General features: G+C 40.1%; 1 protein-coding gene across 8 annotated transcripts in view; it reads left to right on the top strand.

Moving 5' to 3' along the window:
* FOXN3 (forkhead box N3) overlaps positions 1–15,917 on the top strand; it is a 174,648-nt gene that overhangs the window by 143,014 nt on the left and 15,717 nt on the right. For 4 of the 8 annotated variants that reach the window (XM_017728983.1, XM_017728981.1, XM_008629697.2 and 1 more), the window contains exons 5-6: positions 2,886–2,951; positions 13,905–14,013. In XM_017728983.1, the coding sequence (XP_017584472.1) occupies positions 2,886–2,951; positions 13,905–14,013 (175 nt within the window). The remainder of the gene's footprint in view (positions 1–2,885; positions 2,952–13,904; positions 14,014–15,917) is intronic. The other 4 variants (XM_017728985.1, XM_008629699.2, XM_017728986.1 and 1 more) reach the window with 2 other exon arrangements.

Here is a 15,917-nt window from a genome sequence, read left to right as displayed (position 1 = left end):
AAATCATATTTCACTAACCACCCACTGTTAATAACTTCAGGAGCCTTTGTGCTGATCACAGACTTCAGGTAGGGCAGAGATCTCAGTTCTGAAATCCACAGCTTCATAAACACAGGCCAGGTAGAAGGGACAGGATCCAGTTACCAGCTGGTGGGGATGCAGCAGTAAACAAGGTCAGCCCTTACTGCTACAAATGAGAGAATCCACATGGAAGAGACTTCAGAAGGATGGCAGCTGTGGGGAAAGGGCCAGGGTCAGCATGTGGGCACTGGTGGGAACCGTCAGCCAAAGCCAGAAGTGCCAGTCCCAGCAAAGGGCCCGTCAGTCGCTGCCTTTGGTGCTGCTCCTCATGGCTACTTCTTCGCTCTTCTTGACAATCTGCTCAGGAGAACGCCTCCAAATTGTGAAGGCAAATGCTGCAAAGGAACGTGCCAGCTTTTCAATCTGCCCTCAGTTGTTGCTTCTGCACCTCTTTGTGCGGGCTCAGACAGCTGCCCCTTGGCCCTTGTCTCACGTGTGCACCAGCCCCTCCTTTTTCTTTTTTCCTTACAGTAGGAAAACCCAAAGCACATTTTCCTGGATCCTGCTGACACAACCCTTCGTGCAAGCCTCTAAGCTCTCTTAACCTCTGCCAGGGTATTATGGAATAGCTGTCTGGTTTCTTCAAGAAGATACCAATAGAAACAGAGCTAGGCACCACAGCAGGCGTGGATGGACTTTAGACATGGCCACGCTTCGGGAGACAGCTGCTGCAGATGCAGTCCTGTGTTGTGAGCAGCTCATGTTCATGTCCTACGTCACTGCAGAAACACGGTGCTACCGTTAGTGGTCCAAAGGCTAAGAAAATGCACCTTTCAACAGAAACTGGTTGCATCAATTTTATCTCAAATCACAGAGTTTGTTGCACTAACAAAACCCAAAGTCATCAGGAAATATGCTTTTCCTAGTTGTGTTCTTTTATTCTTTCAGCAGAAAAATTAGCATTATACTGCAATGTCATCCAGCAAAGGGGCCCATATTTGAATGAAAACAAAACAAAATTTAAGAACAGCCAATAAATACTGAAGTTGGCTGTATGAATTATGATACACTAGATTCAACTTCTAACAATCTCCTGATTTTATGGTATAGAAAAGAGGGAAGATTTTTAGTTTGATTTGTCTTTATTTCTCAGGCTTCTTTGCTCTTTTCTCTTGCTTTTAAACATTAGATAGATTATTCTTCTTTAGTTTGACAGCACGCATTTGCTGTGTGGTATGTGGATCCAGTCTTGCAACATGGCACATATTTGGGAACTAAGGTGTTTGGAAATGGCACTTTCAGCATAGATTACTGCAGCAGGAAGGCTGCTTTTGAGGTATTTTCAGACTTGAAGATGAAACTAAGTTGATAACGCTGCTTTTTCTTTGGAAAATGTTGACCTGTCCAGAAGACACAGGCACCTTTTATAGTAAGTCTGCTGCTTCTGCTTCAGCTTTAGTTAGACACCTGCTACACTGTTTCTCTGTTTACTGTTTTAGGAATTAAATAATAGAGTAGAAGCCTTTAGAAGAGTGTTTGCGGCTATTCACAGAAAAGTGGTACATACTTAGACTAATAAAAAGTTCCTTTTTTAATTCACCAGTCAAGTGAATTTCTGTTTGGCTTAAGCAGATTTTGAAATCCTGTCTACGTCATTTGTATTGTTAATAAATTACAGGGCTTCATACCACATCACAGTCCTGGGAATAGATTTGAAATATATAAAGATCAAAAATACAGATATTTTTAGCAGTGCTAAGTAATTTTCTGTCATAATAGCCCAAATAAAGTGCCATGAAGCTAATAGTAGTAAATTAATTTTTTTGGTATGTAATTTGGTATAAATACTGACAAGCTGAAAAAACCCCCAACCCCAAACAACAAATGCATACTCATTAGTCATTCAGTTTAGCAGCACAGAGGCAGCAGTCAGCCAGGGTGTGCGTTTTTATGTCTGCTTCAATTGCACACTTCATTTATTTGGACATGGCATAGGCGGCTTTCTCTGTCACACAGCATCACTGCACGATTAGCAAGTTGCGCCCCAGGGCAGCTGGGACGCTTTGCTGGGGCAGATGTTCTTTTCAGCTTATTCAGTGGCCGTTGTGGGGTTGTTTACTGTTGTCATAGCTACCTGCATTTCCATAGCAGCCGAGCTGTTGTGTGTGAAGCAAGTGAATATAGTTATAAAAGGATCATATTTTGTTCTGTCTCTATAACTTACCATCTGTCAGCTGACTGTTCATGATTGATTCAGAAACCAGTTTAAGAATAACAGCAGCCAGATGATCATTTTTGCTTATATTAAAGTGACAGTGGATAAGGATGCAAATAACTTGATGCTTCGGTGAAATGCTAGTTTCTTTTTTTTTTCTAAATTGCAGCAGTTTGTCTTCCAACACTTTCTCAAACTTTACTGAAATCTTTCTTGACAAATAGAAATGACCAAGTGTCATCTTCTGTACTTGCTCAGGTGTTCCTTGTGCTTTCCTTCAGCTGTCAGCTCATCCCTCTGTGTTGCTTCCAAATTGTGATGTTGCACCTGCTTTCACAGAATCTTTGTAATGAAATCTAAATACTCTCCACAGAGTTAAACAGGGAATTGGTGAGGCTAAGAGCAGAGGTATCATGCATACACAAGCACAAGCAGTGCTCGGTGACATAGATCACTGCGCTCTGTTTAATAGTGGCAATGGGATACCATGCGAGTTTGGGGGTAAATTTAATGTGTAGTCAACGAGCCCTCTGAATAATGAACTCTCATACCTTTTCACTCGGAGATGTGGTCGAACCTATAGTTTAGCAGTGGGGGTAAGAAGATTAGCCCAGTTGTAAATAATGTATTTATTGGTTGATTTTTCCAGATCCTGACATTGATGCTGCCACTGCCATGATGCTTTTGAATACTCCCCCTGAGATACAAGCAGGTTGTGAGTAGATATTTCTATAGCATATAGCAACATAGACGTGTAAAATTAATATTCTCTTTTATAAGTATATACAGCATACCAGAGAAAAAGGATTTAATAAAGAAATATAACTGCCCTTGCAGACCCTTGCACTTCCTTGACCCTTACATGAGTATAATTTTGTGGTTCATATTACATTCTTTGTTACATGAATAATATTAATCTGTGATCTCTAATGTAAAAGAGAGGTTATTGTTATTCATGACATACACTCAAATGAGTAACATACTATTATCCATACTGATAGAAAGACCTCGAGCAACAGCCAGGAGAAAGGCAGGGAGAGAAAGAGAGCAAGAGAGTGAAGGGTACGTGGCATATGGTTTTGTTTTCATTTTGTTTGGATTTGACTCCCTTCGTGTGAGTTACCACAGCCATCTGGATACTTTCCATTCACTTGGGCACTGTTTCAGCTTCTTCCTTGCACACATCCTGCCCGTTTTGCTTTTTTTTTTGCTCTGACTGATGCAAGGCAGTAAGCAGGCGACAGGGAGCAAAGAGAGGTCTCATTTCCTGCCAATACTGTCCTCCCTGTTCTGTGACCAGACCTAAGGTTTTGATGCTGTGTATTAACAGAGCACTGAAGAGGCCTGGACCCCCACTGTACTGGTCTGTGCAAATACTGCAGGAATCACCCTGCCTCACAGAGTTTGCAGTGAAGGTATTACAGGAATCCATAGTGGAATACAGCTGCACAAAAACAGGGAATACAAGAAAACAAACATATTGCTAGTCAGCAAGCATGGCAGTAATGCCAAGTGACAGGCAGCTCTGAAAAATAAAGGCAGGAAGTTAAAATAGAAACCATTACCAAGACTGTCTAGCATCACTGCTATTGTTCTAGCCTGGGCAACCAACTCCAAATTCCAGGGGAAGCCTTGATTTGCACTTTGATACTCTGCCTGGGGAAGAGAGTCAATTACCATCAAAGCATTTCCCGTGCAGCTGAGGAAAGCTATTGTCAGCCTGCTTTGTGACCCTGCCAGAGGAATGCCTCTTGAGAAGCTTCTCTCAGGAGAGCGTGATGTACCAAGAAACTGTTCTAGAAAGAGAAGAGTGGTCCTTATCCTCCTCTCCTAAGCAGCTTTCAGGGACAGCGCGTGGTAAAAGGGTGAGCAATCTCCACAATGTGTCAGTAGGAAAAAGGAAAAATTTTATTGGGAAGAGGAGGTTACCCTTGGGCATAGTGGGAAGAATAAAATGAGACCATTTCCAAAGGGTTGCAGATTTAAAGAAGCCAGATTTGTGGGGTAGAGAAGAGGGGAAAAGGAATTGGTATACAGTCCAAGTGCAGGAGTAAAAGGGTATATGGGAGAAGGAAGGGGACGTAAGTAGTATGTGCATGGAAAAGGATGGAGAAAACACAGAGTAATATGAACTCCTGGAGGAACTGGAGAACAGGAAAGGATTGCAGACAAGAATGGGAGGAGATTCATAGTACTAAATGTGTACTAAACACGCTGCTGATTTTTGTCATGTGCACATGTTTGCCAACATTGCAGTGTGAGTGATTTGAAGACTTGTGCACTGTCATTTCATAGGTATCATAGTTTGATAGTTTTGGCCTATTACTATTATATGCTCTAAGGAAGGAAATTCTAGCCTCCTATGAGTTTGGCATATCTCCCCACCCCGTGCCACCTTCCAGTGGGCTCTTGTGTGAGGATGTCAAAAGTGACAGGGAGATGAAAGCAGAAAGGTGACTCCTCATTCACACTGCTCCCTCCTTGATATCCATGAGTAGCAAGGCCTTCCTCTGTGCCCTTAAACTTAAATGCAGGGTCTGCTCAGAAGTTCACGAATCTTTCTAGACACAGGTAGAATTGCCAGGAGGAAAGGCCAGAACTTTTTATCGTAACCTCAGAGGCCCTCTAAATTATGAAGGAGAAATATTTTGGCAGGGATGTGTGAATGGATACCTTGAAGAAGTAAATCAGCCTGTCCTATCAGTTGCAGTTGGGTCTCATGTGCCATGTTAGGAAAATCTTAGGTAACTTAAGGCAAATTAATTGCTACTTTACTTTTAAGAAACAATTGCATGAAAAACAATCACATTTAAAATTAGTTTTCAAATAAAAGGCAGGTTGGCTATGAAAGTTTTACTGCAATGCTGAGCATCATCTGGAATTTCACAGTTCATTCTCTGTTCTGTCAGTGGCTGCAGTGGTCTGTAAATCGATCTGGGAATTACCAGGGCAGTAAATGTGCTGATACTATTTGATCCCTTGAAGTCTGAGAATTCTGTTCCTGGTATCAGACTGTGGTGTCAAGTGTGTGTGTAAGGGCTGCAAAATGCCCCATCTTCTGAAAACAAGATTTGGAGAGTGAAGGACATAGTTTGTAGTTTGGCCACAGGTGTTAATACCTGAATGGTAACCTCTTTTGGTCTGAGAGTCTGGCTCTGAACATGCCACTTACTGACACAACAAGGAGTCAGCTGGAGGCAGAACCTGAGGTCATTTCACCTTATAACAACTTTACAACTCAGAAAATTTAAAACTCTGGTCCATTAAGACCTTTGCCTGTCCTACAGACATTTAACCATTGTAGTGACAAGTGGATACCTCCAAGGCAGATTGTGACAGAATATGGATTCATTTTCTGTGAATGGTTACGTGCATTGGCTTTTGAATTTGAAGACATCTTGGATTAAAAGCTGCTTTTCGAGTGGTGTAAAAACCCATGTTAATCTAGGGAGTGTGGGTGCTAAAAGCATCTTTAGATTGAAGTTAGCTCCAGTACTTATTCAAAGTCTTACTGGAATGTATACTGTTAATATGGTCTGTCAGAAGGGAATCCTATCCCAGTGGTACTAGAAAATCCAGAGTAAACTATTCCTGCTTTGTAACAGATTGATTCATTAGCTTTATGGTTTTAAATGACCATTTAAAATTCCACACCCATGTGTGAAACACTGCCAGCAATCACAAATGAATTCTAAAATCAGCTTTTGCTTTTATATGAAATCTTGACGTGGTGTCTGAAAAACATTGCTTACCATTTACCCCAATTCCACCATTCTTTAGTTTTCATTCAAAGAAACAAAAAGGCATAGTAAAAGAGTAAAATACCGTTATTCGGATTATTTTGTGTTTGTGTGGGTTTTACTGTATAGACTCATAAAACTGATTGTTCGCATTGCTGCTAAAGGTTAGGAATATGCAATCATAGTTACAGTGTTAACATCAGAAATCAGTTTCTCAATTATTAACATTTTGCAGTATATTCACAGACCCCAATACTTACCGTATACTGTAACTAAAGGCAGAAGTTCAAAGTAGCCAGCTGTGTACAAGTTTCTACTGAAAACTGCAATCCAGCTGGCATGAGGAGTTAAAGCGTGAAAAATACTGTGATATGCTAAGAGAGAGCATGTAGGAACATAGATTTAATGCTTTCAGTTTATTTATACTTATTCAGTTTATAATTTCAGTTTCAGTTTATTGAAGTCCTTGGGTTTCATCAGGTTTTGTAGGTTTGTGTTTGAAAAGAAAGACCGATTGGAACACCTGTTTCCTTTAGATGCAGATATCACAATTTACAAATACTTGGGATTTTTATTAGAAGGCAGTTCATGAATATTAATTCCAAAATAAGTGATTTCCATTAAAAACTGTATCTGGACCTGCAGGGCACTGAGTACTGTCTGGGCCATCTTGGGCAAGTTGCATCAAATTTCTGGGCCTGTTTCCCTCATGTGAATCTGATTTGGAGAGAGGACAGAAGAAAACAGGATGATGAACAAATGGTAGAGCTCCGTTTAGAACTGATGGGTGCTAAATCAGTGAAGTCCATGAGGTAGTTTTGTACAGTTGCATTTTTGTACAAAAGACTTTCAGTACTTCAGTTCTTACCAATGTCTTGAAAGTTAATATTACTAGCTGTCATTCCAGCATAGTATTCCCTACTCCTAAGAGTGTGGCGTCCTGAGCATATCATTAAGTCTTGCCAAACTATGATGTTTTGCCATGATTAAAATGGAGATAGGTCTTGCTGCTTTTGCAGCATGTTTGAATTCCTGAGATTCAAGTCACTGGAAGCATGTAAGTAACAACACCTTCTTAATTGTTGAGGTCATCCTGAACTTTGAGCCACTTGCTTTTCTGGAGGGACGAGTAAAGAAGGGACTGCATTTTAGTGTATGGCTGCTACTGCTGGTGAAGAGTGCTGTGGTCAAAGGGATTATCCTGGAAATACTGATTTAATCCAAGAAGCTTCTCAGTGCTATTACACATAGCTTCAAATGCATGCATAGTCCTTTGTCCATTGCTGTGTAATTTGTGTATTGTACACAAATGTAAGTCTATTGCTCAACCTAAAGTTTAATATGCAAACAGCTATTAAATAGTGCTCCCAGAAAGCATTTGACATCCATCTTCTGGTTTCAGTACTGCTCATCACTACTCACTTGGTTGGGTTGGCTAGAAAGGGGTGGCCTTCAGAAGACTTTGCAACACTGGTTTTGTGGGTGGTTCCTGACAGGAGTCTGAAGTGCTGTGGTAGAGATGTTTGGGAAGATATGAGCATGGAGTTTTGCTGGGTGCTTCTTAAAAAATAGGTTTACCAGGGTTGAAACCAATGTCTCTCTGATTTGGAAGTCTTTATTAGTCTTTGCCTCAAAACTTATAAAACCCAGACTAGATACATACACTGTAAGTTTCATGGGAGGAGAAGTAATTCCCTAAAGAGATCTTTATGCTTCACCTCTATACTTCTAAAATTGTACCCCAATGAAATTAACTTTTTAAGATAATGCAAGTGGATTGTATTATGTGTGAGACACAGGAATATACAGGAATGAAGACCAAAAAAAATTGCCTTAATGACAGTCAGAAATTCTCCAAATAGGATAAAATAGAACATGCTGTTTTCTTGGAATGTTTTTATTGGACATGGAACTTGATAGTTCTCTTCGTACTGCTTATGGACAAGTCACTTACTATAACTTAGGTTCCAGCCTAACTTGGAGTATCAGAAAATGATAAATCATTGAGAGTAAAATGTTTCGTAAAGTTATTTTTGCTGACAATTTTGTATCAAAGCAAATACTAGGAAAAGACATTTTCACAATGTTCAAACTTTCTGTTGCTGGGTTTTGTTTGGGATTTTGTTTTGTTTTGTTTTACTTTGGTATTTAATATTGAGCCATTAAAGTGAAATAGAATTGGAAAGAAAGCTTACTTTTATGAAATACTTTCTACTTCTTTTTCTGTACTCTTCATAATACTTTTAGACTAGGTATGAGTGTGATAGGATTATCAGGGTACATTTGTCTCCCCCACCTCAAATTTTTGTTTAGAATAAATGGCTTGTTGAATGCATCCTAGATTTGCAGTTTGTAAGGACTACAGAGAGTGGAATTTAAGAGCTATAGAATTGTCCTTGAGCAGTAAAATACAATTTGGGCAGTTGTCATCAAATTTATGCCTGGGATAAGGTAGTTGAATAAAATTACACATTTGACAGAAAACATTTGCTTTTGGCAACTTCTGATGTCCCATCCACTATACATCATCAGCAGTTTCCTACTTTGAGTGCTTGTAGCCTGATATAAAGTATTCTGCTAAACACTGTGCTGAAAGAAAGCTTGGCAGAAAAGGGCTGAAGCTGACAGATATTAGCAGAAACTCAGTACCTCTTGTCTATAATGGTTTCTTCTGTGCTACAAGAGCTGGGTCAGGGAAGAGGGCCCTGAGATCAATGCATGTGCCTCATGATCACAGAAGAAGCAAAGAACCAGTCTATCCCTAAAGGATACTTTCATACTCGAACGTTCCACTTTTTAAAATTCATTTTTTAGTAAATACTATTCATTCTTCCTTACTAAGTATTGGCTACCCTGAGCTAGACAGTTTAATGAAGTGTATGTTTGTTTCCCAGATCACACAAACAACGTTTGTTACCCAGTTCATTTTCCTGATTGACAACAAATCTCACTCTTGCTGATACTTCATTTAACTTTCACATGCCAACATTTAACCAAGAAGTTAGTTTCCTTTTTTAGTGAGCTGTTGGGGTGTCAGTGTGTCTGGTGGCTATCCATTCCTTCCTCCTTCTTTTGCATTTCCATTTTACCAACTTGCTACATTGTGTGTTTGACAATCAAATCTTCAGAGAAGAACCCAGTCTGACATGGTTTTTCTGACACTGTTGTGGAGATCTTGGATGAGGTGGTTATCTCAGCCAGAGTGGGAAGCTTGCTTTACCTGCACACGCCTGCAAGTAACAGATCAGGGATGCAGTCTGTTGAGAGATGTGATGAAAGAAGTCTGTAGTTGGAATAGTCTACTCAGCTAATGTGCACACACGAGCATGCTCTGGATTAAAATAGTCCTGCACTGGCTGTGGAGTGATCATGTAGCCATCTACTTGCCACCTACAGACCCTGAGTACAGGCTACAAAACAACACTGGATTTTTGAAGTGCCTCTTAACACTATGTGAATATAGTGCCTTGATGGATTCAGATTATGCTATGTTCTCCTACATGCCATTCACTTTATTGTCTGTTAAACTAGAGCATGAAAGTTCACTACAAAAGGCAGATTTTTTTCCCCTTGGAGAATTTCAGAGGTGTAGTCTTGATCTTTGACATTGGGTGCATTGCTTTGTTCCAGAATTAGCCAGTGGAGACTCAACTGGCTGAGTCTACTCAGGTCGTGAAATTCCACCAGAGCAGCGTAAGATCCAAAAATCATTTCCTCATTCATGCAGCAGATGAGGGACATTCTCTGTACACAGTTTAACTCTACTCCAATGAAAGTATTTCCTGGGTTTAAGTTTCCTGAGAGCAGAGTAGACCCTTGAAAACATAGCAGTGATGAAAGTTGAAAGGTGAATATAGATTCTGTCTTTTCAGACTCTTAGTGTTTCACTGGGAACATTTTGTGAAAAAAGAAACCTTCATCAAAGAGATGCACAGGTCTTCTTACATTGTTTTCTTCAGCTGAGTTTCTCAAACATAAAAGGCTTTTGGGACTTGCACAGAAAAGGTGTAAATTACATTTCACACTTCTGCTTAGGAATTGGGAACCTGTAACCTGCCTGTACTATTGGTTAAAGAAGTATTAGAAGAGAGGGGTCAGGACTGTAAGGTGTTAGTCCAGACTGGTACTGATTGATGATATGGCTTGGAGTAAATTATCTTACCTCCACACCTTGAATCTTCAATCTAAAATATAAATGTCTCACCTCAGAGTATGGTTTTGAAACGTAATTAAAGCTTGTGAGGCGTAAATGTATCTTTGGAATCAAAGCACCACATAATTTCCAGTAAATAATCCACAACCCTTCAAAAGCACCAAGATGTAGAAATAATTCCTTGAATATACATACAGCCTGCACAAAGGCTGGAAGACTCTGGGTGCCAGGGACAGTGTAATAGCAGTTTATATACATAATTGTTTTTACATTAAGTAATTAATGGAATTTTTCTGAAGGATCAGTTTTGATGCTTTAAATGCTGTAAGTAGAGATGAATGAGCAAGAAAGATCAATCTTACCATGGCACGTTGGTAATGTGGATAACTAGAAATTAATACCTTTTACCACTGGATTATTTTAATCCCACTTTCCATTTTAGGATGTTGGGGTGGTTTTTTCCTTTATGGTTACATATATTTCCTGCAGGGATACACTCCATAGTCCAGTGTCCTCCTTCAGTGGTCCCTTGTATACATCCTGTCTGTCAGAGTGATGTAGTGGTATTGCTGCATCATAATTGAGAGAGTCCAGGGAAACAAAACCAAAAATCAGTAGCAATAACACTGCTGTTGCAAGCTGAAATAGTTACTGAATTCTGAGTGATGATTTCATTATACAGAGCTGTGATGTACTTCAGAGATAAATTAGAATCACAGAGTCATGGTTAAGGCCTCTTCTGGCCTGAATAGTCTTACTGAAGCCTTTCAGTGAGTGGTGGCATGAGGCACAGACTGGTCATGATGGAAGTGAATTTCATAGACAGAACAAGAGACCAAGTTGTCTCTTAGGGGGTATTTTCAGAAGACAGCAAACTTCTGTATTTTCTTTTTGTACAAACATTTGTTAATTCTTGAAGGGAATGTGTGGAGAGAATGTGTGCGGAGGTGGGGGGAGTGTTTTAAATATGAAGCTTTTTAAGAGAGCGTTTCCTGGATAGCACACTGTGACTTACAAACCTGCAAAGGGTCAAGGAACATGAGGGACGGGTTCCAGTGAGGGTGTCAGTGTATAGAAATCCTAAGCTGTGAGACTTGGCACTGTATTTCATATAGATATAGGTATAGATACATATATAGGAGTGCAAGGAAAAAAAGGAAACTCAGAAGAGATAAAGAAGGAAAGACAGGAGGCTGTTTTTTGAGAATTGGTGAGGAAGCAAACAGGATGTTTTAAAGAAGCAATGGAAGTTGTCAATAAGGCAGAGAGTAGGAGAAGAAAAAGAATAAGCATCAGTTAACTCTGCCAGCAGAACAGGATAATTAGGTAACTGTGGAAAGAAGAATTTAGGCATCAAGGAGCCTGTTGCTCTCTTTTTGCAGTAGCACTTCCAGTATGTTTGCTTTGAAGTTTTACAGTGTATATTTAGGCAGTATCCATAACTAACTGACACATGGTTCTGTGCATATGCATATATGCTTCATTTCAGTAGAAAACTGTGGTTTGTATCACAGTGAAGAGAAAATGCCCAGATCTTTCTCAGTCAAAGCTCCTGGTTCATTTCTTTTGATGGGACTTTGTAAACATAGAAAAACCATACTGTGTAGTGCAGTATAAAATCTGTCCTTCTTAAAAGTTGGTTGGAATAACCATGCCCGTTGGAAATTATGTCTTTTTATTGATCTTTTGGTATTCGGCACGTTTATCTGCTACTTTGAATTTACCTGTTACCTATGCATTTTAGGTTAGCCATATCCCTGAGCTGACTGCTTTTCTTTCATGACACTGGTGTTCTGGGCATCCCAAGGTCAGGCTGTTGAAACAAATACAATAATAAATTCAGATTTTTGAGTTTTAACATGAGAACATTCCTCTACAGTATGTACAAACCAGAACATCAGAGCAGTAGAAAGCCTTGCAGTGTCCCCTGAGTGAAACAGGTTTGATCGATTTCCCATGAACCAGCAGTGAAAGAAAAAGTGTACAGACTAGTGAAGTATAAATAGCAAAATGCAATTTTAAAATTATTCTGGTCATTGAAAGCTGACCCAAGTTGTTATAAACTAGGTTCTGTAATTTTAGCCATTTGAGGCTGTACTTAAGCACCTAAATATAAATGACCTGTTCTTCAGAGGTGCTCAAAAGCAAGGGTGGGTGTAACACAGTGACAGGATTTGATCAGGGGAGTGATGTGCTCTCACAACCAGGGGAAAGAAGATTATTTTCCCAGAACTGATCTGTGTGGTCTGGAGTGAAGTAAGGTGAGCACCAGGACAGCAGGAGGGGAGTTGTTGATCTGGCTGATACTTATAGGAAGTTGAAGTGTACCTCAGCACCTTAGAACTACCATACTTCTGAGACTATACTCACCTGCTTCACAATACCCTAGTATTTCAGAGTGTGAGTATTTGAAGATGGGCATGTAAGGTGTACGTGTTGATTCTGAATAATTTTTCTAGTCTCCCTATATTTTGTTTAAAAATAAATTCTGTGGGTGTATATAAAGGGATATGGTTTACATTTATCTTACATGTGTTTATATAATATCTGTATGTTTAAAAATAATACATAAAGAGTAATGATCATCATGCTCTTTTTGGACATTCCTCGTGGGAGGAAGTTATGGGATGAATGATGACTTACAGTAAATAGAACATGTGTGAACTGGCTGGCTGTGGATGTTAAAGAAGCGAGTTTGGGTGGAGGCTGCAGCGAGGTTACTGTTCCGGTCTGAAGGGACATAATAGCAGTGCAAACAAATGCCATTACATGTAAGTAGTCCCTGATAAGGCCTAGACTAAGAACTGTATTTGGTAGTCCTGCATCTCACAGTGGAGGAGGAAAATCATGAGACCTGCTAAGGACACTCTTCCTTTGGTAGTGCCTGGGTAGTGCTTCTCTGCTGTTTGTTCAGCTGTCTGCCCTGGGCTGCGCAGGGTACAGAAACATGCCTGGGTAGAAAGCATGTACTTGGTCGTAGGTTAAAATCTTGTTGGTCAGAGCTTCAGTTTTTGATCTAAAGCCAAGTGGAATGGCCCAGTGAAAGGTCTTGTCTGTAGTGGTCAGTACCTACAAGTTCAGTGTCAGTGGCATCAGCCCGTGTTGGGTGAGGGGGCTGGACTGTGGCCTGGCCATGTGCGGGAGGCACAGGACTGCTGCCAGGCTGTGTGGCAGGGTCACTGATGGCCAGAGACAGGGCCTGATTAGTGCTATAGAGATAATGCCATTTTAGCCTCTTCTCTTTCTCTTCCTGGTAAATACATATTTGTAGTTAATATTTTATTTTGCAGAAGACAGGGGGCCAAGATACTGCTGCTCAGAAAGTAAACTATGATGATAAAAAGCTGTGAACTGTGATCTTGCAGTGAAGTACTTGTGTTCTGTTTATCTGTAAGGGATCATTGTTTCTTTTTGTAGACAAAATAGTTACATCTGTGCTCATAGCTGGTTTTGACTCCAAGCACATGCATTTGCAGCAGAACAGGAATTACAAAACAAAAGTGATTCAGTTGTACAAGGAATGATCTGCAGCAACTAGGTCAGGCAGTGGCTTCTGCAAGCCATGTTATCATTGGTTGACATGAAAATAGTGTTGGAAATAGCATGGCACTCAGAAGACTCGAGGCTGAGATGTCCAAGGTAAGCAGTGTACTGCACGAGCCTCTCTAATGGTTTTTCAGTACATTGAAAAGCTTAAGTTCCACATTTTGCTCCTATATTTTTCTAACTTTTCCTTTAAAAGAAAAAAATGTTTTATGTTTTGTTTTGGTTTTAGTTCCTTCGGGAGTGATACAAAATGGAGCTCGAGTACTGAGTAGAGGAATATTTCCTGGAGCCAGGCCATTGCCAATCAACCCTATAGGAAGCATGGCTGTCGCAGTAAGGTAAGAGTGGCTCGTTGTGGGATCTGTATGAAATAAACTAGTATTTTGCCAAAAATGTAAAAGTATACGTAAGCTCTGGTAAACAGGTATTTTGCTTCTTGCCGATACTTCTGAGGTTCTAAATGAAACAAAACTCTGCCACCTAAAATTCTTGGGTTATCATCCTTTGCAGGATAGTCATGGCATATCTGTCTATTGCACGATGGTTTGTAAAAATCAGTTTTATTTTCACTAGCAAATTGCAGGCAGTTTGTGGTGAGAACCTCCTATAGTGGCGTGTTTCTCTTAAGTGCAAATACTTTTCCCTGCTCCTGCCCTCTCTCCCTTTTCTTAAAGACCTTTTCCTGGATTAATTACCAGAGAGAAGAGTATCAATAATATTAAAGCTAATCTTGAAAGCTATTCGAACATATAGCTGTCGTTTTGTTATTAACTTAGATCTTTGTGAGGCAGTTTCTTTCACTACAGTTTTATTTCAAGGTTATACTGAAACATTCAAGGGTAAAATGTTGTTTAAGATACTCAACTATCAGGAATCAGAGCAGTAAGAGACATCTAGTGATGGCAGTAAGAACTGTGGTTCAGTGGTTTGTTTTGCTTAAAGCAGTGCTGGTTTATTGGTGGAAGCACAATTTCCCTCAGGTGTAGCTCCATTTTCTGTCAGTCACAACAGAGATTAATTTGGTCAAGTGTACTGCCAGTGCCCTCCTCTTTCAGAACTCTCAGTATCTGCAAAAGCTATTTCAGCTCAGGCAGTTGGGTATTCTGGGTGGGGTTTCATAATTAGTGCTGACCTCGCTTTACTGGGCTGTTCCAATTACACTCTCTTTTCTCTGGAAGAGGCTGCAAGGCAGTGAAATAAAGTATCTTGGTGGGTCTTATTCCACTACTATTTACATGGGGGTTTTTTATTTTTTATCCCTTTTCAGAATCAGTGTCTAGCCCTTTGGGTGCAGTATTTCCATCCAGTAAATGGAGAGAAAGACAGAGAGAGCCTATGACATTCATGTACTCCTGATGCTTAAAATGCAGAGGGGAAGACACTAATTGGAATAAAATCCATATCTTTTGATGAGCAAGTTTTTCAGCTGTTTTTCCCATTTGCTACACTGAAGGGATGCAACCCCAAGGGTCATCCTCCAGAATTCTGCAGAGTTCCTCTCCATCTCTCTTTACCACAGCTTGGCCTTGCCAGTGGCAGGGGTCAGCTCTCTTCATCAGCTTTGCCCCTGGCTTTACCCAGGACTTGTATTCTGCTCCAGTGAGGATTGCAGAGCCGTGGGACTACTGAATCATTAATTATACATAATTTTTATGAGGTGTCGAAGCTAAATGGAGAACATAGTGGTCTGAATATTCTCTCTAGAGTTCATCTGCATTTCCTGCTTAGACTCTGTTTCATAATCAGAGTTGACTCACGGAGGAGCTAGAACTGTTCTACTTCCAGGCCACTTGAAAACTTACTTTTGTAGGCATCCTCAAATTGCTGTGCTGTAAAGCTGTATGTAGTTCAATTTTATATGTTTTCAAAGAACTGTTCTCTTGTTTTTTCCTTGCAGGTAGAGAACAGGATCTTTACCAGCTACCTGTTAATGTAGAGTTGGGAAATTAGGGATTTTACCCCTCCCTTGCTTATGTTCTTTTTGCTGTGTCTCACAGAAAAGCATTTATAATTAGTTAATGCAGACATTTCTAATTCTTTTTGTTCTCTTCTCCAGCCTTAGGCAGTATTAGAAATAGCTTGCTATGAATATATTCCTGGTGTGCATAATGTCTGCTTATATTTAAAATCTCCTGCAATATCCCCTCTTTTAATTCTTGAAAGGCAGAGGGAGGCACAGACAAGAAGCTTTGAAATCTTTTGAGAAGTTAGGGGACTCCCTTCAACAGAGCAAGTTCAGCAG

Source organism: Corvus brachyrhynchos, unplaced genomic scaffold, assembly GCF_000691975.1.
Source record: "Corvus brachyrhynchos isolate BGI_N302 unplaced genomic scaffold, ASM69197v1 scaffold1, whole genome shotgun sequence".
In the NCBI taxonomy this organism is placed as follows: Eukaryota; Metazoa; Chordata; class Aves; order Passeriformes; family Corvidae; genus Corvus; species Corvus brachyrhynchos.
The sequence above is the reverse complement of the archived record's forward strand: the minus strand, read 5'-3'. Positions and strand labels throughout refer to the sequence as shown.